This window comes from Epinephelus lanceolatus, chromosome 20 (genome assembly GCF_041903045.1).
Source record: "Epinephelus lanceolatus isolate andai-2023 chromosome 20, ASM4190304v1, whole genome shotgun sequence".
Taxonomy (NCBI): Eukaryota; Metazoa; Chordata; class Actinopteri; order Perciformes; family Serranidae; genus Epinephelus; species Epinephelus lanceolatus.
This window is the reverse complement of record NC_135753.1, coordinates 25,814,758-25,837,936: the sequence shown is the minus strand read 5'-3', so window position 1 is coordinate 25,837,936 and position 23,179 is coordinate 25,814,758. Positions and strand designations below refer to the sequence as shown.

The window sequence follows — 23,179 nt, the reverse complement described above, 5'->3', positions numbered from 1 at the left end:
TAGTATCAAGCAGTTGTGAATTATAGTTTAACAGTAACGTAAAATATGTTTGTGAAAATGTTTTAGGCAAGAAATTAACAGCACGAGTACGTTATTAATCACAAACAGACGTATTGCATGAAATAGTCCAGCTTCATCTTTTCTTCATCTCCCCTTCTCTGTCTCTGAACACAAATGTACTCTTTGGAGTGCGCTGTAGCACTCATCTCTGTCCTCAGTCCTCAGACGCACTACTGTAATGCACACAGCTGCGGGTCGGGTGGTTGAAAATTAATATCTTGTTTGTCGTTCACTTTCTGCAGAGGTATGGCTGCCTGCACTTTAACACAGAAGGTTTATTTTATATTTGGCGTCTGGTGCTCCACCACCTTCAGACTTTTGGTTAGGCACTGATTCTGTCAATCTTCAGTCTCTCTGTGTACACGTCGCTGCAGTCTCATGCCCTATTATGGCGATTCGCAGGGCATTTACCTTTCACTAATTAGGATCACCTCGCACGTGCTTTCAACTTACAAGGACACTGGCATTCATCATGATAAGAACATAGACGTGATCAACTCAGCCGTTTAAGACCTTGTCATGAATCTGACATAGACTTTTCTTGGGACCTCTCTTGAGAACAAACTAAAGAAAAACCACGGGACAATATTGGTGAAAGAAACCCATTGCATGCCCATGAATTTGAACCCATGAGACGACACTGGATTAAATACCGACATGACTGTATAAAGGATATTACTACATGGGCTTGGGAACACTTTGGAAAACCATTGACAGTAAAAACAGTTCGTCACCGCATCTACAAATGCAAGTTAAGACCCTACCATGCAAGGTGAAAGTCATATATCAACAATATCTAGAAATGCCACCAATGGACTGAATCAAAAGCCCTTTTTCAAATAGGAATTGTGCAAATTTGCAGGAAAGCCCAATCAGTCTTCTTTCAGCATTGGCAGTATAAAAACAAAATCGGGGAGTGCAGCAAAATGCCGCCTACCTACTTCTGTTTATACAGAATGCGCCTTTTTCGGGGCAATGGGGGGCGTGAGCAAGTAACAAAACGTGTAGCTCAGCATGTGACGTAAACAGTGACGTACTCCGAGGGAAGCCGCAGCTGGTCAGTCCTTCTGCAATTCTCTCATAAGTTGGTCCGTTCCTCACCATTCCTGTCATCTGATGGGGCATATTTGTTTGCGAGGACAAGGAGGGCGCGCAATTCTTTGTCTCCCCAGTTGCTCATTTTTACAGTGTCTTTCAGGTTTGCGTTTCCCTCTTGCTACTAGCTGCTCATTCCTGCTTTCAGCTGTTTCCTGGTAATAGTGGCGTCATCAACAGCCCCTCCAGCTGCGGAAGGCCGCCTTGGTCAGTTTAAACTAAAAAGGTTCAGCCAATATGACTACTGTATGAGACGGAAAATTGGGCACCTCGGATCCACTCGCCAATCTGGCTCTGTGTGTCTAAACGCTCGCAGCTTGCTGGCAAAATGGCCCAACATTCGCCAAAAATCTGGCAGAGTAAAAGGGGCTACGGTGGCAAAGTGTGCTGTGGTCTGACGAGTCCACATTTCAAATTGTTTTTGGAAATCAAGGACGTCATGTTGTCCGGGCTAAAGAGGAAAAAGACCATTCAGATTGTCACCAGTGCAAAGTTCAAAAGCCAGCATCTGTGTTGGAATGGGGATGTGTTGGTGTCATGGCATCATGGGTAACTTGCACATCTGTGAAGGCACCATGAATACTGAAAGGTACATACAGGTTTTGGAGCAACATATGCCCCATCCAGTCTTTTCAGGTCATCACTAGTTATTCCAGCAAGACAATTAGACACAGGCCTCATAGTAAAAGAGTGCAGGTACTGGACTGGCCTGGCTGCAGTCCAGACCTGTCTTCTACCGAAAATGTGAGGGACATTATGAAGCGCAAAATACAATAACAGTGACCCCAGACTGTTGAGCAACTGAAGTCGTACATTGAGCAAGAACAGGAAAGATATTTACTTTTAAACCTAAAACTAACAATTAGTGTCCTCAGTTCCCAAAGGCTTACTGAGTGTTGTTGAAAGAAAAGGTGATGTAACACAGTGGTAAGTTTACCAGTTTGAACATTAAACATAACGTCTTTGTGCTGTGTTCAAGTGAATATTAGTCGCAGGATTTGCAAATCATTGCACTGTGTTGTTATTTACGTTACACACAATTTCCCAACTTTTTTGGTATCAGGGTTAAAGCTACAACTCGCTTCTTTAAAGACACCAATTCACCAGTGTGCCAAAAATATTAGGTTCCTCAGCAGGCTCCCAGGGCTCCAGCTATATTTTAATATGATTTCTACCTCAGCACCCTGTGATTATACTACAATCAGAGAGGAGAGAAAATGTCAAAAAAAATAAGGATATTTTCAGGTGTAAAAAGTGATGGCTGGTGCAAGCAACCAAACTACCACCAGAGGCAGCAGAGCACCACAACAGGAAGCATTAGGAGTCGACAGCATGGCATAGTGGCACCTACATTTACAAAGACACATTATCTCTTCTGGCTGTCTGTTACACACACACATCCATTTACAAACATGCACACACACGCTTAGAGGGGCACATACACACACACACATATGCGCGTGCAAACTCTTTACCACACAAAAGGCTTTCAGATGGCTTCATTAGTAATCCCCTCCTCAAAGCTGATACCGATCAATAACGGCCCCCGTTGCAGAGGGGACCGAAATGAGCGTCACACCCTCCAGTGATAACAATGGAGATGTTTGCTGCCTGTAATTGCATTTCCAGCGCCACAGCCGAAAGGGCCCGTCAGCTGTAAGTAGACCATATTTACACAACAAATTACCCAGGAGAGAGGGTGGGCGAGGAGAGGAGAGACTCACAGGCACTCACACTGCAGTGGGCAGGTAGAGAGGGGAATTATGGGTGTTAGGGGCCATTTTTGAAAGGGAGACAAGACTCTCGCTGCTCTATTTTTGCCTCTCAATGTTTTTTTGTAAACAGGTTCTCAAAAGACGTGTTAAAAGGTGGCCCATGAAGCATTTTTAAGCAGCGAAACATTACTGTCAAATTATTTGTGATATATCAGTGCGTCCACTGTAATCACAAACAGGGCCACAGTCAAGGAAACTGGGTCAATATAAAACTGCCATTTCTGTTAATGTTTTTAAAGCACCATATTTTCTGTAAAACCCAATTTATTTATTTTGCAAAGATCTTACTGGTCTGTGAACCTGCTCCACTTTGCGTTACCGTACAGGCTGCACATGTTTCCCGTCCAACTTTTGCTCATCCTCCTGCCAGTATCACTCTGAGCTCAAAGGAAATCACTGTCACTGTGTTTTTTTTTTGCCATGAATTTCCTGGTCAGTGTGAAGATGAGTCAAAGCTGCCTATCACATTTTTTATGCTAATTTTAGTAACCACTTGTAATGAAGGGTGAAATTGCACATTGACAGGAATATGTGACACATCGCACCTTTAAATAGCACTGAGCTAGTCAGCGTGATCCCAAGTACTCCAACACAAACAGGCAGATCATTCTCCCTTCCCATTATATCTGAATGCGTTTAGCATGAAACACGTGTCCCCCTTTTAACGCGACTTGTCATCGAGAGGCAAATTGAACTCATTCAGTCAGATCCTCCACTCCTTTAGACCAGTGTGCTATCAAATTTCATCACGCTTCGCAGTTCGAGAGAGAAAATCATTTTCTATAAATCATGTTTGTTCAATACTGAGCTGTCCAATTACTAAAATGAGGTGAATGTATGACTGTGTTTTGCACCAATTCTGCTGTTCTCTCGCTACCTTCAGAAAAACACTGTGCATCATTGCAATAAATTGACTGCGGGAATCCATACTTGCTCAAGGTAAGACAAGAGAGTAATAAGAGAAATATAACAGAGATATTTAATAGAGCCAAATGTAATCGACGGCCTGTTTTGCCTTGGATCCACCAAACTTGTGGGAGAATACACTCTATTTATTATAAGAATATTTATCTTTCAAAACCCTGAATGAATTATAAGCTCACAGTTGTCTGTGGTTTTGCAATGGATGAAGTAAAGACTTCAGTTAATGCACAATTTACAATATTCAGCCAAGTTATTTCCAACTTCACAGAGCACAAGGAAACATTTGTACTGGGTTTACTAGCTGAACCACTCAGATGCAAAACTACACGAGAGCCTCTTCGAGTTTTGTTTGCATAGTTCATTTAAATCCTTTGGAGTGTGAGCAATGATCACACTCCAAGAAAACACTAAAACTTAAGTGATATATAAAGTGTACAAGGACTTACAAATTCAGTTGTGGTTATAAACTAAAACCAACAATTAAAGGAGATTCTGAATATCACTGCTCTGAAAAATATGGCTGCTTATCAAGAAACCACGCACTGTGCATATTATATCAGCCTGTAATTTCAATACACTGTCCTTCATCTTCCCCACCTGACAGTCTCCGTATATTTAAGGCTATTTATTGGCCATGACAGGAGCCAAGGCGTGCACTAGCAGTGTTGGCACCATCTGCTGTGCAATGATAGCTGCTTCCATTAAATGTTTATGATGGCACTGCTGGGTTCGGCTAAGAGTGTGAGGTGACAAACACTGCTCTGGCTTAAGTTGACCTTCAGATAAGAAAACTCGTCCCTGCTGGGAATGTGGTATCAGTCAGTCTGGAGACAAAGTGCAAACAGGCAGGAGAGGGAATTATATATTTTTATATATGTCTTTTTCTTGACGAAGGGGTCGAGATTAATTGATAGAGTTGATGTGTTTGTTGCTATCAGTATACTTTCATAAACAGGTCTCAGCTAATGCACGTCTGGTCCAAAATGCATGAATGTGTGCACTCCTCCTCTGCCTCCTTGCTTGTCTGCAGCTCCACTGGGGGTACTAGCAGCAGTTCACATCAGGCTGCTCTTCATTCCCCCTCTGCCCCCGTGTGTGATGTGCACAGCGCCAGAAATCTACAGATCCATAAATAAAACCATAAAACAGCAGTTTTCCCTCCCGCTGCTACACTGCACCGCTACAGAATACATACGCTTTTCATTTCCCCTCTCTAGGACCTTGGTGAGTGGGGGCATAGGAGGAGAGAGGGAGGAAATGAGAGGGAAGAGAGTTAGGAGAAGGAAAGGAGGGGAAGAAGGGCAGAGGGTGGCGGCATCATTATGTAAAAAGGTGTAGCAGAGGAAGAGAAGAGAGAGGGATATGAGAGGAAAAGCAAGACAGAGATAAAGGGAGAATAGATTAATTTCTTTAGACTGAATCCCCGAAAAAACAGAAACACTAGGCGAGACTGCGGACGGGGAAACATCGTCAGGGAAAGAAAAGAGATATGAGAAGAATAGGAGAAGGTCAGGGTGCGTGTTTGCATCCCGACAAACAAAAGTAAAAAGGAGAGATCTTACAGTAGAGATGTCTGCCTCTGGCAGGGACACTGGGTAAGACCTCACTGAACCAGGTTTGTCAGACACATCTATCTGTTCGACTACAAGATAAAGTACATTGCTTTACCTTTGAAAACAATCCTTTTCCAGTATTCAGAACGCCTCCTGAATACTGAAATCTCAGGCTGCACACGCTGCTAAAGGCTCGGGCTGCAAAACTTTAAAGGTCCTGTCAACATATTCTTAGATGTACAGTTTCTAAATCTATATCAACATGTTTTCCTCTGCTGTGTTAGAAGTACAGAATGGGATCCAAATGTCTCATCTATTTTTCTTATATATATGATGTGTGTTATTGCACAGTTGAAACGAGACATCACAGCACAAAGCCTCACTTAAAACACAAGGAAAATCCCTGCTGCTTCAGTCAATAAAGAACGCATTAGCAAAGTATTCGCCAAGCATGATTCTCTGTAAAGCAAAGAGTCCAGCAGGGAGTCTGTCTGCAACTATTTTCAGTTTTAGGAAAGTGAAGCTCTTGAAGTCCTTCTACGATGTTATCACATGTACTTGTAGATATTCTATCAGTGAGTATCGACTAATCAGGCTACATGCTACTCATACTGCATGCCTAAATCATCAGAGTACTGTATACCTGTATCCTTTCACTGTTTTTTCACGTTCAGAGTGTAACTAAAAATATGGAACATGCAGCAAAGTCCTTATTAAAACACAATCTCATTTGCATGCCGATGTGTTTGTGAAGGCTTACATTTCATAAACAGCATGCTCTCATTAACAGTGAGGGCAAGCTTTCTAATCTTGCCCAAAGTTTACTTTTAATTAAGATTTCTCAATTGCTTCGGCTCTCTGTGAGACTTTGCCGCCGAAATCCATCTGTGTTCACGTGTTTGTTTTTTATCAAACTCAGCACCTGTTTGTGTTGGATTTGTGCGCGCGTGTCCACGCGTCTCATGTTGCACCGGCTCAAGTGTGCGCTCACAGGCGCTGGTGCCTGGAAATATCTTGGGAGAATGAGTTAAGAAACCCCATCTGGTGGGTCATTTGAAGGTCCTTCACCATTCTGATGACATTTTAAAAAATTGTGTTTGGAATAGCATGTGAGAGAGTAGCTTTATCCATGGGTTTAGTGTAGCATTTTGAAAAGCTGGGGAGAGGAAAAAAAGTGCATGTGAAGACAAGACTGTATAGATGGAAATGTGTGTGTGTGATGACATCTTCTATCACTGTGTCTAATTATAGATCATAATATAGTACATTTCCTCTTTAAATTATCAGCTGTGACATGGACAGACTCAAATACTGTAATATTTAAAACAAATATGGACACATAACTATGTCGTGCTATCACTAAAACCCTTTTCCCATCAATATTAGCCTGTGTATGCAGGTTTTTTAAACTCAGGAAAACCCATTAAAAAATAGGAGATAGAAGCAGGTATGTGGTATATCACCTTCGACATTATTGACAGGCTGGAAAACAGGTAAGTAAACAGTAGAAAGCAGCACGAAGGCCAGCCAAAATGTTACTATGGTTATTTCTTTTTTATATTTCCTACTTATTTAGCCTCTCTCTCAAACTTGGTGCCGATTAAATTTACCTTTACAGATACCTGTGACTACTGAGGAGCCATTTGTCCCGGGATTGAATGCCCATTGTAACCTTTCGCATAAAATAAAAAAGCCTGATGTTAGTGGGTGTCATGCTGGGTTCACACTACACAACATTTTTGTCCGTTCCAACAGCCACTATGTCAGATTAGGCACTTGTGGAGTCATAAAATTGTGCCATGACTTGGCGGACAGATACCACAGGCTACATGTTGGTCAATGACCATTCATCCCTGGTCGTCTTTCACGATGTGTGTGATGTCATCAGGTTCCTCTTGTCCTATTTTTATTATCATTACTATTATTTCAGTCACTGTGTCTGCTCATGTCCCAGCCAAAATGTTACTGTAGTAACGTAAAAAGCGCCACCAGATGACAGGAGCTACATTTGAGTGAAACATGCATGCAAGTTACTGAATCCTCCACACCAAGTTCCTGCAAATGTTTCACTATAAAAGCCTGTTCAGACAATAATGGGATTCTCTCAACTGAAATGATAATAAAAAATAAAATACAAATAGAAAAATACAGAGTGTCTCTGCTGTTTCACGCCATCGTTTTTTTCTTTTTCACTTTGTGTGGTAGTCCTCGAGGAAATATCAAAAAGGTTGGGGAGTTGTTAACAAACAGTGGTCCATGGCAGCACATCGCTCTGTGTTTCTATTGGTCAACAGACTTTCTGTCAGGCTGTCATGAGGCGTCCCGGTTGTGGCATCGGTTGTCATCTACTATGAAACACAACACCAGATAAAACCATGGATTATCACATACAGTACGACACTCAGTGCCGTTCACGATGCGAGCCGACACTGTATGTCACTATGTCGGGCTATACTTGGACTAGTATCATTTAGTGTGAACCTGGTATTATCAGTTTTTTTCCAGTGGGAAATGGGTTTAATAGTGCTTTAGGAAACACTCGGTACGTTTACATGGGCTACGGTTACATGATGGCTTCTCATTCGGAATGAAATAAATCTGAATGAAATCATTTGGAATTAAAGTTTTTCCAGGTAGTTTACATGGGAAATATTCATTCCGAATGAGGGTTTACAGTTTAATCGCCTTTATTCAGGTCTGCGTAAGGTTTGAGCTCTCTAGTGCCCCCATTTTGTTTGATGGGGTCAGTAATGGAGGGGTCCCCTCAGATTATGTGTGGTCATATGCCTACAAAATTGCGTGGTGATTGGTGAAACCCTTGAGATGTTATACACCTTTATGTGATGAGCCACGCCCTCCGCAATATTCATTGCCTTATAGAAGCTCAGTTTTAGTAAGTTTTCCAACTTTTGCCAAGAGGGAACTTTAGATATTGGTCCCTAGATTATGTTCACTGAGTTTCATGCAGATCGGTCAAACTTCCTAGGAAGAGATCGATTTTAAGTGTTTTTCAAAAAATTCAAAATGGTGGGAAATCTATATAACTGGAAGTTGTGGGTTCTTGAGGCAAATTTGTTCCTCATGAGGAGAGGCATCTCTGTGCAAAGTTTCATGTCTCTATGACATACGGGGCATGAGATATGCCCATTCAAAGTTTGCAATTTCAATCGGTTGCTATAGCGCCCCCCTTTGGCCAATTGATGTAATGTTGCTTCATTCACATCCTCGCATGACCCTCTACCACTGTGCCAAATTTCACATGGATTGACCAAGTCAGTGAGGAGAGAAATGTGGAACAGACACACACAGACACACCCACAGACAGACTTTTCGTCATTATATAGTAAGATAATAATAGTGTAATATGTTTATAGTGGCACTGTGATATTTGTTGGAATGGTTACTGTACCATGAAAATCTCATACCCTTGCAACCCTAGTGTACAGTTGTAGCCACGCCAGCAGTACAAGGAGCAAAAATCTAAGGGTTTATTGGTAAATCAATGATCACAAAAATTAAAAAATCATCTCTGTTTAAAGTTACAGTTAGGCGTAAGATCTCCTGTAGTTTTAATTTTGGGGTTCAGTCAAAGATTAGATTAATGACCAACTTTTTCGTTTTTGCCCTGTTAGGTTATCCACAAAGTAACAAGACGACCCTACGTGAGCCGAAGAGATCACACATCAAGCACACCACCGTGTGACACAGGATATAAGGCTGCTCGACAACCATGCTGCTTTCACAATGTGGGCTGTGCAGACGTCGTGTAATTCAGAAGCCATCATTTGATCATGAGTTCAGTGTAACCATTTCAGACAACACTGACTGTCTTTATTAAACCAACGTGACAGGACGAATCCTTCAAGCCCACAGATACAGATATGCACTTGATCTTCTGCTACGTTCATGCACTAATACAATTTGGCATTTTCTTGAGTAATGCCATTGTCATACTTGCAAATCACGCTTTGGAACATTTATCATATGCCTACATGTCACCTAGTTGCCACTTTGGGCATGTTTGCTACCTCAGTATTCAGTTAGAGTGTCACTTGGAACAGGACTGTTACAAAACCAAATCAACCATGACTGAAGTCTTAATGATTATACCTCCAAGGACTTGGAGAGGACAAAACTTAGGATATCTCTAAAGACTTAGTGAGCTATATCTTGTGTTACAATAACAAAATCCTCGACTCAACTGACTTTTATGTCACAATATCAATATTATATTGATCTACTGTGCGCTCCTAGTCTGTGTGTTTGTGTGTATGCTCCAGTTTGTGTTTCTGTGTGCGTGTGTAAGTGTCTGATGCTTGTTAGTGCATGGATGTATAAGACCGATGATACTGAAGTTATGAGGAACAGGGTTGTAACGAGTGTTGTGGAGTACTAGCAGCTTATTTGCATATCAAACTGAATGGAAACCTTACAGAGGAAAGCCTCCTCAGCCTTTCTGTCATCAGTGGGCTGACAGCCATTGTTCAAGGTCCACAGAAGTTTCTCTCGCTCTTTGTCACATGCGTAACACACACACACACACACACACACACACACACACACAAATATATGAATCCTCACACATAAAAGGAAACTAACACGCACTGAAACACAAACAAGAGCACAAAGAAACAGGTGCACACGCACACATGCACGCCCGCTAATACTAAACACAAGCATATAAAAGAAAAGATACATTCATACTCACCCACACACACACACACACACACTGTGCGGGGAAGAGTTGGTTTGTGGATGACAGCTATTCAAATTTGTTGTTCATTATGATCCACGCTAAGCCGAAAACATCATGACGAAGCAGGTTTTAACAGACACAATCACACACTCACACACACACACCGTGCCAGAGGCCATAACTCAGAAAGTGTTGCTGCAGGATGAAGGCTTTTTAATATTAAGCTGTCGGACGGCAGAGGCCTGAGTCACAAAGAAATGACTAAGGAGGTTTTCCGTACGCCAGCACACAACACACACACACACACACACACCCGATGGCTAGTAGTTCTGTCAGTCACAGACCGAGACCTATTGTCTCACTGACCTTCATAACCATAATCATCCATTGCTTTTTACTTGTCAGAGTAACATTTTGTGGTGATTTAAAAGTCTTCAAATAGCACGCTTGGAAGAATTTCATCCTCTGACAGCAGCTCTTGACCCACATTTACTTCTTACAGAACATAATGACAGCCAATGAGAGACATAATGGGAAATGAGTGTTGAAAGACAAAGCCTAGAGCCTGAGGCATGTGTTGGTCATTTACACTGCAGCTGCCGTGGTTTTGACTGAGCTCCACATTATATTTCAAAATGACTAGAGTGTTGTGTGTGAGAGTTTAGAGGTGTGCCATAAGGGACAATGTAATGTGTCTCAGACCTGTACTCAGGACAGAGGCTGAGCTCCAAGTATGGGTCACAATCCAAATTTGATACTGCACACATTATCCCCAGAATATTAGAAAGTCATAATAACAAACATTAGTCTGTAACAGCTAAAAGAAGTGCTTAAACATCTGATACCATTCCAAACTTAATGGCTTTTGGGGAAACACTGATAGCTTGGGTTGATTTATTGAGACTGGATATTGCCAGATATTTAAACAGCACTGTAATAGAACATTATCAGGATATAAAATCCCAAATCCAGTCTACAATTCGAGACAACAGCAGTATTTATTGGACTGTCAAAGATCATGAGACTGTCATCACTTCACCAATGTATTCTAACTTTAAACACAGACAAGCCATAAAAGCTTCAGAAGGCAGCCGTCCCCACAGACATCGCCTGAAGCCAACAGCTTTAATTCATCCACCATTTAAACTAAGTACAGTGTGTTTGATTTAAAACACTCAGTCATCCTCTCCGCAGACTTTTTCATAACGTCCGCTCAGTGCATTTGTCTGTTTAGCTTGAGCTCTTTTGTAAATGAAAATATAAGGGTTTCAGTCATTTTAATGACTGCCAAGGAATATTTCATCTCCCGAAAGTAGCTTCATATCACAAATGGAAATGTACTGAACAACTCCACAAAAGCAATGTCCATAAAAGCAAAGGACGGGGGAGAAAATGAAAAATTAAGCTAAGACAGAACCTTCTTACAGGCTCTGGCTTTTTAGATATTTGGGCATTTAAAAAGTCCAACTCACCAATAAAAAGTAAAATGTATCAGCAGGCTTAAAGTGTTGAAAACCAGCCAACATTTTCTATACACAAATCTGGCAACAGCTTTGTGTGCTCTGTCATCTTGGGGTGCTTTCTTTACTGCAGTGACAAGATCCAGCTGATAGATGGCAAACTTTGGCAACTAGACTTTTTAAAAAAGGGGTGAAGTCTGCACACTGTTGTAGCTCCTCAAATGTTTATTGTATAAAATCAGCGTTTTGATCACATAGATCTTCGTCAGGAAGACGACGAAGATCTTTGTGATCGAAACGCTGATCTTCACCCCTTTTTAAAAAAGTCTGTTTGCTTGATAGTCCTGCACCTGTAATATCTTGGATGTGCGTGCTCTACCCTACTTTGTAAACTTTGGCAACTAAACATAGAGGGGCCGTTGTGGGACAGTTTAACGAGTGACCCTGTTAACTGTTGATTTTCATCCGAATGCATCCTCGTATGCTCGTTGTAACTTAAGTAAATGGTTGGCATATTTGAAATTGGTTAAAGTAAAACAGAAAGGCTTTCACAAGGATACCTACATGTTCAGTTTGTGTTTTCAACTGCTGCCGTCACAACGAGCAACCACAGCACATATGGCTGCAGTTGGTTAATACTCACTTGTTCAACGGAAACACCGGACAACATTGTACATATTCTGTTCATGATTCCCACTGAATGATGTTAATGTTGTGGTCATTGCCCTGGTTAGAGCAAATAATTTTATATTTTACAATAATGTCACAGTTAGTTTATTTGTTGGGACTACCTTCGCTATGCAGTCTTAACTTAGCGATGTTACTTGTTTAAGAATCAGTTTTTTGAAGCCTGCTACTACTGTTGGAGCAGCCGAGACAGGAGTGTAAATATAAGCCCCGTTTAGATAGGAATTGTGCAAATTTGCAGGAAAGCCCAATCAGTCTGTCTGTTTGTACAGAATGCGCCTTTTTCAGGGCAACGGGGGGCTAAGCAAGTAAGAAAATGTGTAGCTCAGCGTGTGACGTGGAAGGGAAGCCGCGGCCGGTCAGTCTTTCGGTGATTCTCTCGTAAATCAGTCCGTTCTTCACCGTCCCCGCCATCTGACGGTTAATGGCCTCTGTTTGCGAGGGCAAGGAGGCTGCGCAATTCCTTGTCTCCCCAGTTGCTCATCTTTACAGTGTCTGTCAGGTTTGTGTTTCCCTCTTGCTACTAGCTGCTCGCTAATTCCTGCTATCAGCTGTTTCCTGTTTATCCACCGCCAGTGGGTCGCACATGTGGCGTCATCAACAGCTCCTCCCACAAGTCTTTAACAGCCTCTCCCGTTGCGGAAGGCCACCTCGTCTGTTTAAACTAAAAGGGTTCCGCCAATATTACTACCCTACGAGGCGGAAAATTGGGCACCTCGGATCAACTTGCCAATCCGGCTCTGTGTGTCTAAACGCTCGCAGCTGGCCGACAAAACGGCCCAACATTCATGGAAAATCTGGCAGTGTAAAAGGGGCTATAGACAGTGAAAGCAGTGCGATTGCACTGGAGCCCCTAAAGTGCAGGGGCCCATAGAGAGAGCAGGCCCTTGCAAGGGATTCAGATTGCCACCTTGGAAATAAACCTGTGTTCAAAGATAAATGATTAAAAAAAAGAAAAAAAAAAAAGAATATTAATTTAAAAACTGTGCCATTTGCTATATACGTCCTCAAAAACACAAACCCACCTGCGTCATGGTTTTGTTGTTCCTTTTCATTTTTTAGTCAGTTACAAGTTAAACAGAATTTGATGTTTTTTCTATATAAGCTATATGTTATTCAATTAAATGATTAATTTCTTACTTTCTTTGATATTTATGTGGTAATATTGTAGGTTGATGCTGTCTAATGTCAAGTCTCTATTCGTGTCGAGACAATACATGCACGATAGTGTGCACTAGGGCCCATCGTAACTTCTTTATGCCACTGAGCTAAGAACTGCTTGCGTTCAAATGTGCGCGCATTGTAGGGAGATGCCACCGCAGTAATAGTGACATGTTTACTGCGAGCGCTTCATCTGTATGCAAGCACAATAAATTTGGCTTCATATACATATTTATATCCAACTTGAATAGTTACATAATGTGACCTGTGCACATACTTAAGATATTCCAAGCATAACAAATCTGTTTTGTGATGCCCTTCCCACCCACTGATGCCAGCTTCTCTTCTGTACACTAACTGGATCACCACAGGGGACAATGGTCTCATGCTTGTGACAAAAGAAATCAGTCATGTTGTGTAAATGTATGACTGTAATCCCTCCAGATACACCCCCTCCAACCCCAACCTAATAATGGTACAGCAAAGTATATCCTGGATACGTTGTGTTCTTTAGTGTGCTTCCAACACATGCAGGCTAAATAGTATCCATGGATCCATGTGTTTGAGCTGCAGCATTAGCAAGGCCTAAGAAATCTACATGAGACCCCCTACCTCCCCATCACTTACCCACACCTGCTGCCTTCCCCTGAAATCCAACCTCAGCGACAGCTCAGTTTTTATTCATGTCAAGGGATAATGTTTGCTTAAAACTTCCACAGTGCTGTTATTATACCTTTATGAGGGCAGTTCCACAAACATACACTCTGCATTAACATACAACAACCAGCTTAACCTTTAACTGACACCTTTACTTGTTAGTGGACTGATGAAACAGGGTTCATTTATTAGGCAGTTTAATATGTTGTATTATAAATAACAGAAGGCTTTAGTAGGCTAAATGTATAGCTCCTTCCTGGCATGCTTTGAATAAGCCTCTCATTATCTTTAATCTGTGTGTACGTGTGTGTTTGGCAGCAGGATAAGGTGTCATTAATTGTTTGCAGAGGGTAATAGAGGAGCTTTGCTATGTGCTTATTGCACCTATGGATGCTTGTGTCTGATCACCCTCACGGATAGGCGTCACAGGAAAAATAAAACATGACGCAGTGATGTGAAAATGACCTTGACTTTAGGTGTTTGCCACAGTTGTTTCTAAAAAGGGATGAAAAATGCGAAAAATAATAAAGGTTCTTAACGTTCCAACTACTGTACTTAGTGACTTCAAAATGCAATATCAGTGTGTGTATGAGGATTGCCGAGCTGAATATATCTCCAGCTCTGCAAGATTTAATGCCAAACGCTGCTAAACATTATAATCAGTGTAAATAAATCCATAATGCTAGAGAGAGTGCAGAGCATACCCCAACCTCCAAATAACTGTTGATGTGGTTAAACATCCGCACATGCACACACATACACACACAAGCACAGCGTGATCTGAAAGTTGCTGTGCCAGAGCTGAGCATGTCAGTGGTTTCCAGTGGGTAACTCCTCTTGTGCTTTCATGGCTGCGGAGACTCAATGACATCCCTTTACGTCAGATTAATGTTACAGTGGTTATTTGCTGTGGGCGGTCCGCTGCCACTCATTTTCCGCAGGGTAGAGCAAGGGCAATGGAATGCACAACTGCAAAGAAAATGAGCAGGGAAAAATAGAGGTTAGGGCTACTTAATGCAAATAAATTGGCAGGGGTCTTAAAGTGCTACTGCAGGCAAAACCAATCAACAATCGAGTCTGGCCGACAAGAGCTTGGTCGGGGTTTATGTGCCCGGGCATGTCCAATCAAAAGCGCAAAGAACTCACCCCTATTTTGCATAATCATTGGTATCAGCAACCCAGTTTGAGCTTCTACAGTAAAGGATATGAGAAAAACGGCCTTAGTCTGAGCATGCCATTGCTTATGCTACAAATATTTAAGCTTGCAAGAAAGTGCAACATATTGCAGGACTCTGCAATGTATTTTGGAGCTATATAAGGACCATATTTAATATGAGATACAAAATTATGCTCACCATTACTGACCCTGCTATCCTTGTCATTTTATCTTTAGCCCTACTTAAACCCCATACTAAAGCACTAATGGACTGCACTTTCTTTTGCATACGCAACTAAAAACATTAAAAACTGTGGTAGAGGCCTGAGGGTAAATGTAAAAGATCTGAAAAGCTTTCCCTTTTAAGGGTTTTTTTTTTGCAGTGTCTGTTTCGATCCCTTGTGAGCACAAAACTATTTTGTGTGCATATACAATATTAGGTCTGGAACCGAATGTATAATGTAACTTTAAGGGCCTCGGTACAATTTATGTTTTTGCATATACAGTTATAAATCTAAAGGATGAATTCTATGCAGGTGGAACAAGCGCATGAATCTAAAAACAAACATCAGGAAAAGCTCCCACAGATGGTCGCTGCATTATTTGGTCCAAGAAAGGAACAGATGTACCGCCTGACATTTAGAATGAGGACAATTTGAACAAACAAAACCAGAGGCTTCTGGTGAAAATGTACAATATTGCAACAAAGCAGCAGATCAGGGGATCCAAAATGAACAAAGAGAGAAGATTTTAAACGAAACAATGGCACATAACTACTGAGATGTACATGCAGAGTTTGACAGAGAAGAAGAATCAGTCACCTGAAAGTAACATAGTAATTACAGAAAGGGTTGCTGGATTTGCAAAATACAAAAGCAAGAATATGAGAAAGTGACATATTAGAAGAAATTATAATTTGCTGCCTTTAAAGTCCCCCTCCCACCAGCCCATTAGATAAATGACCTTGCCATTACCGACTTGTATCTGTGCAAAGTTTCACTAGAGAGGTGTTTTCAAATTCCTCTACACTTCTTTAAACTCAGAGATTCAAACATTGCAGGTGAAGCAAGATTAGATGCGTCACAAATTCGGAGGCCCAACGCTGTCTAATACGGGAAACACATATCAATAAGGGAACAGACTTCGGCACAACACCGGAAAAGAAACCTGAAACCTCCAGCGCAGGATTGTCACAGTAAAAGGTTTGACAGCAAACATGGTAGACTGCAGTTTTTCAATGTAAACCCGATCAATAAGAGCACACTTTAATGTCGTGGCAAATATGATTGCGTTTCACAACCAACTCATCATCGGCGGACACTCGGGGTCGAGTATGTCTGTCCTCCTTCTTGGTCCTAATGGGTCTTGAGGTGGGCGAAGAGGCCGATCGTGGACCCGCATATTTTGGGGCAGTGTGGGCATGGGTGGGCAGTGGCGATTGTGGGTTTGGGTGGAACCTTTTTGGTGGAAGCAATCTCCTTTCTGCGTCTGTCTTCTGCAGCACTATGGAGATCGTCATTATACTGTGCAGCTCCATCTCGGACAAGTTGTCTCCAGGCCGCCCTGTTTGTTGCTGTGGCCTCCCAGGTCTTAAGGCCTATGTGGCACTTCTTGAGGTTTGCTTTGATGTTATCTTTGTACCTAGTTGTTGATTTTGAGCCTCAGTCAGACCCAGACTCCTCATCTGAGTCTGGGTCTGACTGAAGCACAAACATGTATGGCTGAATCTCCCCAACGTTTCCACTAATGCCAGCGCTAGCCATCTTGATGTGCACTGCACTTTCACTAGTCACCAGTCTAGACCTAGCAGCAACACTGTGCCAACTTTCTATGTGCGGAAATCAGGTCAAACAAATAATAATAAATCAATAAGTATTAAAACGTCTTTGGAGTGGGAGTTTTAAAGTTTGACAGTTGAACTCATAAGTCATTACCACGATACACATTCCCTGAGCCGTCAGTCGCCAAGCCATCAAGCAGCCTGACTAGGAGAGAGGTGGAGAATAACTACTGTTCTGCTAATTAAGACTGTGTATGACTCTATTTAATCTTGTCCAGTCTGAACTATAATTTGCATATTTCCCATTTGAAAACACATTAGAAAAGAACAATCACTTCTTCAGCAGAGAAGTGGCCATCAGTATAAGAGTGGAGAACGACTCACTCCCCACCTCCAGGCTGACATTATTGGATAAGACCGCCAAGCCGTAGCAGAGTCGGTGGAGCCAGAGACATAAACCCTGAAGCATGTCCTACCCTCAGGCAGATGTCGCATGCCACAAGATAACGGCTGTCACAGGGACACCAGGGCAGGAGAAACAGTATCAAGGGGAGACCATCCTTGACCACGAGTAATCGTCTCATTTGTCTAACTCGTCTCATTTGAAAAAAGGTTGATGTCTGGTTTGGGCAAGATTGCCATATATATAGCAAACCATCAACGTGATGATACTGGGAAAGTAGCGTATGTCTACAGAACTTTGTTTTGTTGTCATGTCACACTACCAAGTCTTTCTCGTAAAACAGTTGCAAAGCTGTTTTTTCTTCAAAAGTTTGAAACCTGCATTGTTAATATCCATGTTTACTAGCTCGCAGTCTTCCTCTCTGCCTCTGTTGGTGCATTTTCTTGTGCCTTGATATGTTACCCCCACCTGTTACTCACTGGAGCAGTATGAAGCCATTGGCTGCAATGCGTATTGCGTCACCTGCATACCGGCTTGCATGTGTATCCTTGTGTATGTCCACAACTTTAAACAAAATGTGGATCCACACATAAACATACTGCGTCATAGCATTAATAGTGGACAACAACTTCACAGGGAACTTTGAAGTAATAGTTTGATGTTTGGGAAATAAATTTATTTGCTGTGTGCTGGACTTTTTCTTGGCCAGGCACAGTTATTTCCTGGAGTCTCCACTGGATATCGGTCAGCCTTACGGTGACAAAGCAAGATGTCCCTGGACGCTCGACCAAGAAATAGTTTAGCACAAAATCCTCACTAGACATATTGTCATTTTAAAACAAATTAACAACAAACATTTAATGACGTTTATTAGTGAGCTTTAGGCAACCCAGACTAGCTGTTTCCCCTTGTTCCCAGTCTTTATACTACGCTAAGCTAACTGGCTGCTAGCTGTAGCATCTAACTATCAGCAAGAGAGCAATTAAGGTCAAGCTGTTACTTAAATAGTACATTTTAAACCTAACGGCAACCTCCAGGGCTGAAAAGTGAAGCCAACACGGAAGTGCCAAAAAACTGCAGTTCTTTGAATGGCCACTTGAGGCTGACTCCAGAAGCCAGTCAATGCCCATTGACCCCCACGTTAAAATGCCCAACTTTACCGCAGAAATATTTATTCACAGCCTGGTACAAGAAATTGTTTTGGTTTCTATAGCTAATTTCCCCCTTTATGACAGCGTCTCGCCCAGATATGGTCACTTCTGGCTCCAAAAAATCAAAATCAAGATGTCAAGATAAGAGAGATCCACAAATGCCGAACACAAGGCTTCAAAATGGGGGTCCACAAACCAATGGGGGACGTCACAGTAGCTACCTCCATTATTTTTACAGTCTATGATTTAAACTCTATACTTATGTTGAAATATGGCTGAAACCGAGAAAGCATATCCCATGGTTGTGGGGGGAAGGAAGACAGCTCCTTTATCTTCTCCTGGCATTACAGCCACCCTTTTTGTTACTTAAGAAACCTGTGTTCACCCTGTCATGTCAAGGCTAAGCAGGGCCACACCTCTGTTGAACCCCAATCACAGAGCACAGTTGGATAGCAGAAAGTGTCAACAGAGATTGGATAAATAGAAAATATGTCGAGGGGAGTGAAACTAGAAGAAATAAATAAACTGTATGAGGCAGGTTTCTTGGCCAAGGCACTGGCAAGCATCTACTGTGGTGATTCGTCCTCCAGAAAAAAAGTGAATCCTTTCCAACCTGCCTGGTGAACAAACTCAATCTGCTGCAAAAGAAAACTTGACTGTGGTATCTCCTTTAGCCCTGAAATATCAAATACCTGGAAGAATAAAAGTTGTGAGCACAGAAGAGGAGGATTAGAAGAGGGAACAAGTACCTAAGAACTTTTTGTACAAAAAGGAAAGTCAAATAATACTTTATTGGAAATTATTACATTACAGCTGAGTTAGCAAATGGCTCCGTGTGTGTGTGTGTGTGTGTGTGTGTGTGTTTGCATACGAGCTCCTGCTAAAAGCTCCTCCACCCTTCCAAACACTTTCCATAATCCTCCATTTCCTGCTACGTGTCAGCATCTGACATCAAATGAACGAGATGCCTGCCATGTCTCTTTCTCACTCTCTCATATGTCATCACATCATAACCTTTTTTTCACCCTGCTCTCGCTTCTTTCCCAAAATCCTCCTTTTCTCTCCTTGCATTTCTTTTTTCTTCTAATCCAGTCGCTCCCTCACTGTCAGGCTCTCCCTTTGTCTCTCTAACACCTCCTTTCACCTTACCCTCCATTTTGCATTTTACATGTGTAGAAACAAAATTAAGCAGGGCATTGTGCTTGGCCACATGACCAAGCACTTTGCTCTGATCTATGCATTTCAGCCTTTGTTGGAGCATTATAATTCAAAATTAAGTATGGCACCTGGCAAGTTGGTTAGTAACTTAAAGGTCCAGTGTGTAGGATTTTGGGCAAAAATCCTACACACTGGACCTTACCCATGTACTTTAAGAAATCCACCATCATTCCTGTGCCCAAGAAAGCACAACCAACCTGCCTGAATGGCTACCCCCCAGAGGCACTCATCTTTGAAGTGAAGTGCTTTGAACGTCTGGTTTGCCTACCATCTTAATCAATCCACAAAAGACGCAATGGCACACATCCACCACACCACCTTATTTCATCTACAAAAGAAAGGGAGCTGTGTGAGATTTCTGTCCATTGACTACAGTTTAGTGTTTAACACAACAGTTTCATCCAGGCTGGTCACAAAGCTCAAGGAGCTGAGATTAAACACCACATTGTGCATGTGGATCCTCGACTTCCTGACAGGAAGTCCCCCAGTGGTGAGAGTGAGTGGACACACCTCTTTCACCCTCATTTTTAACATGGGTGCACCCCAGGGCTGCGTTTTGAGTCCCCTACTGTACACACACATTTAACCATTTCAGACTCAAACAACATGATTTGTTTGCTGACGACATAGCTGACCAGATCACAGATAACAATGGAAAGGCCTACCTGAAGGAAGTAGAGGATGATGGTGGACTTTGGGAAGGAGCAGCCAAGGAACTACGCTCCTTTTAATATCAACGGATCCGCGGTGGGAGGGTGAAAAGCTACAAAAACCTTGGTGTCCACATCACTGAGAGCCTGACCTGGGGACCGCATACTGACTCAGTGGTGAGAAAAGCAAAGTCGAGACTACTTATCTGAGACGTCTCAGAAAATTGCTGGGAATCCCCTCAAATACTGAGGAATTTCTTCTCCTGCACCATCAAGAACGTCCTGATGGGGAACACCACCACCTGGTATGGAAACAGCACCAAACAGGACTGCAAGGCCTTGCAAAGAGTGGTTTGCTCAGCTGAACACACTATAAGCGCTGCTCTAACCTGCATACAGGATGTTTATATTGGATGCTGCAAAAATAAGGCCAGGAGAATCATTAAAGATCCCAGTCACCCGGATAACTGCCTTTATACTCTGCTGAGGTTGGGAAGAAGGTACCAATTACACCAAGGCAGCACTGAGAGGCTCAGGATGAGTTTCTACCCTCAGGCCACAAGGATACTGAATGATGACCCTGCCTAATCCTTAATATTGATTTTAATGAAAATACCGGCCATATTCATTTTTACAGAGACAGGTTGGCGGTAAGTTAGTGTACAGTGCATTCCTATAAATTCTTTATAGTTATCATTTGTTTCCCTCAACTGCAGACAGAACCAGCCCTTTATTTGCTACCATTCCCTTTTCTGGTGGGCTTTTGTTGTGGAAAAAATGTGATGAGAAAATAAAAAACAGAACAGCAAAGTGGTGAGTATAGCAAGATGATATTGTTGTGATGGAATTAGTGATCTTATCATTTACATTATGTTGAGTTTACTATGTTCTGTTTGATGATTTGAGTACAAGCTTTAATTGGAGAATTCACACCATGTTGAAAAGACATGTTCAACCACTGGGCTTTTTCTGATTAAAGATATTTATATCCAACAAATCTTCTGGGGAATTAATTTGTGTAATTAGCAAAATCTATATTATCTCATTACCTCTGGCCATTTAATCTTCCTCATGCACCGCGTGCAAATAATATAAAAAACACCTTACAAGAAATGCTGTGATCATATATTGTAGATCCAGTATTAGCAGGTATCACACAAAATACATTTAAATTGAGCGCACCAGCCAAAAAAAATCAAAAATCATTACCATACAGGGGAAAAAGGCTGCACTTTTTCTAGCTTGTGTTTCTCACGTGTGTGTTTCTGTTCTCCATTAACATACTGATGACACACACACAGATATTCAGCCCTGTCTACTTATCATATAACTGGAAGGCTCGGTGTATAATGGTGTGTGTGCCCATGTGACATATTAACATGGATTTAAAAAAATCATTGATGGGAAATGATATCATTAAGGAATATCGCCCAGAGCTACTGTCCAAATCCCACACATCCCATCTTGAAATGCACACACATGCATGAATAAAACCTCAGTCGCGTATGAACACATAGACACAATTGCACGACAAGCAATATATGTGCACAAGCACAATGGCAGTATTTACTGACAGTATCCTAGGGGTACTTTAGTGCTGATGATTGAAAATTAGTATAACATACAGAAGGTGATAAGTAGCTCAGCTGTGACACACGGTATCTAATAACAAGAGGGAAGACAGCGGCAGTGTCAGGGAGAAACAGGATGACAATGAAAGCAAATTGGAAGGTAAAGGGGAAGAAAAAAAGGCGAAATGACAGTAGGGAATGAGAGACAGTGTGAATAACTACAGCTTAGTGTGTGTGAGGGAGAGCAGTGCCAGATCTATGCAAACTCAGAAGTCCATCCGTCTCTCCAGCCAGCACTCTCATCACCACATTACATTCAAGACACTATGCACAACATACACTGCCATCCTGCATGGCTATTAGCACATAGCAGCCACTTCATTATAAACTCGTACATCCCCCCCTCCTACATTGTTACCTTTACAACACTGCAGTCACTTCATTATTTAGTAGTGTGCTCCCTTCCTTTAGTATCATTACCGCAGTGCAGTCCTTTCATTAGACAGCAGTCTCAACAAAGACTCTCTTGAGCCACGGCCATCCATGGCTTCCTCCACCACCTCATGATGTTGCAGATTGGCGGTCCTCCTCCTCTTTTTTTTTTTTTACCTCCCTTACTGCCCAACGGGCTGAAAGCTCAGAAAATTTCCCATGCAAAGCCTGTGCATTCAAGCTCTACCGCTCTGCTGGGTGATATGACTAAAAATCAATATCAAAACACTTTTATATATTAACCTTTACAATGGTGATTTCATGAGTTCAAAATATATTTTGAAGCACAATTGTGGCTCAGAGGCAGCTACAGCACGTCTGCATTAAAAATCTGTGAATCATGTTTTAACTAAGTCATTAGGACATTAGCACTTACAGTACCTGTTGCTCATGCTTTTGTTTTCAAGATGCAGTATTAACACAAAAAGAGGCAAACTGAAGTGTGTTTTCCAGCTCCCACAACATTCACCAACGATCCCCTGTTACTTACTTTTCATTCAAATGTATGTCAAATCTTTAGGCCTCAACTAATCTATCGTTATCTGCACATTGCCTGCAGTAGGTTCTGAGCAGATTGCTTTTGCCATGACCTTCAGGAGTTGATGTTTTCTGCCAGCAGTATCTCCTTTCTCCTGGTGCCACGGGGCATCAACTCATGAGCTCCAATGTTCCAGTGTAGCTGCCTCTCTG

At 41.9% G+C, this 23,179-nt stretch overlaps 1 protein-coding gene across 7 annotated transcripts in view; it reads right to left on the bottom strand.

Moving 5' to 3' along the window:
• Positions 1 to 23,179, bottom strand: part of tpk1 (thiamin pyrophosphokinase 1) — a 103,298-nt gene that overhangs the window by 7,858 nt on the left and 72,261 nt on the right. Inside the window, exon 9 of one of the 7 annotated variants that reach the window (XM_078162566.1) lies at positions 9,670 to 15,037. The exons of the other annotated variants lie outside the window; for them this stretch is intronic. Coding sequence (XP_078018692.1) covers positions 14,997 to 15,037 — 41 coding nt within the window. The 3' untranslated portion in view covers positions 9,670 to 14,996. Of the gene's footprint in view, positions 1 to 9,669; positions 15,038 to 23,179 lie in introns of those variants that run through there. 7 annotated transcript variants of the gene reach the window in all.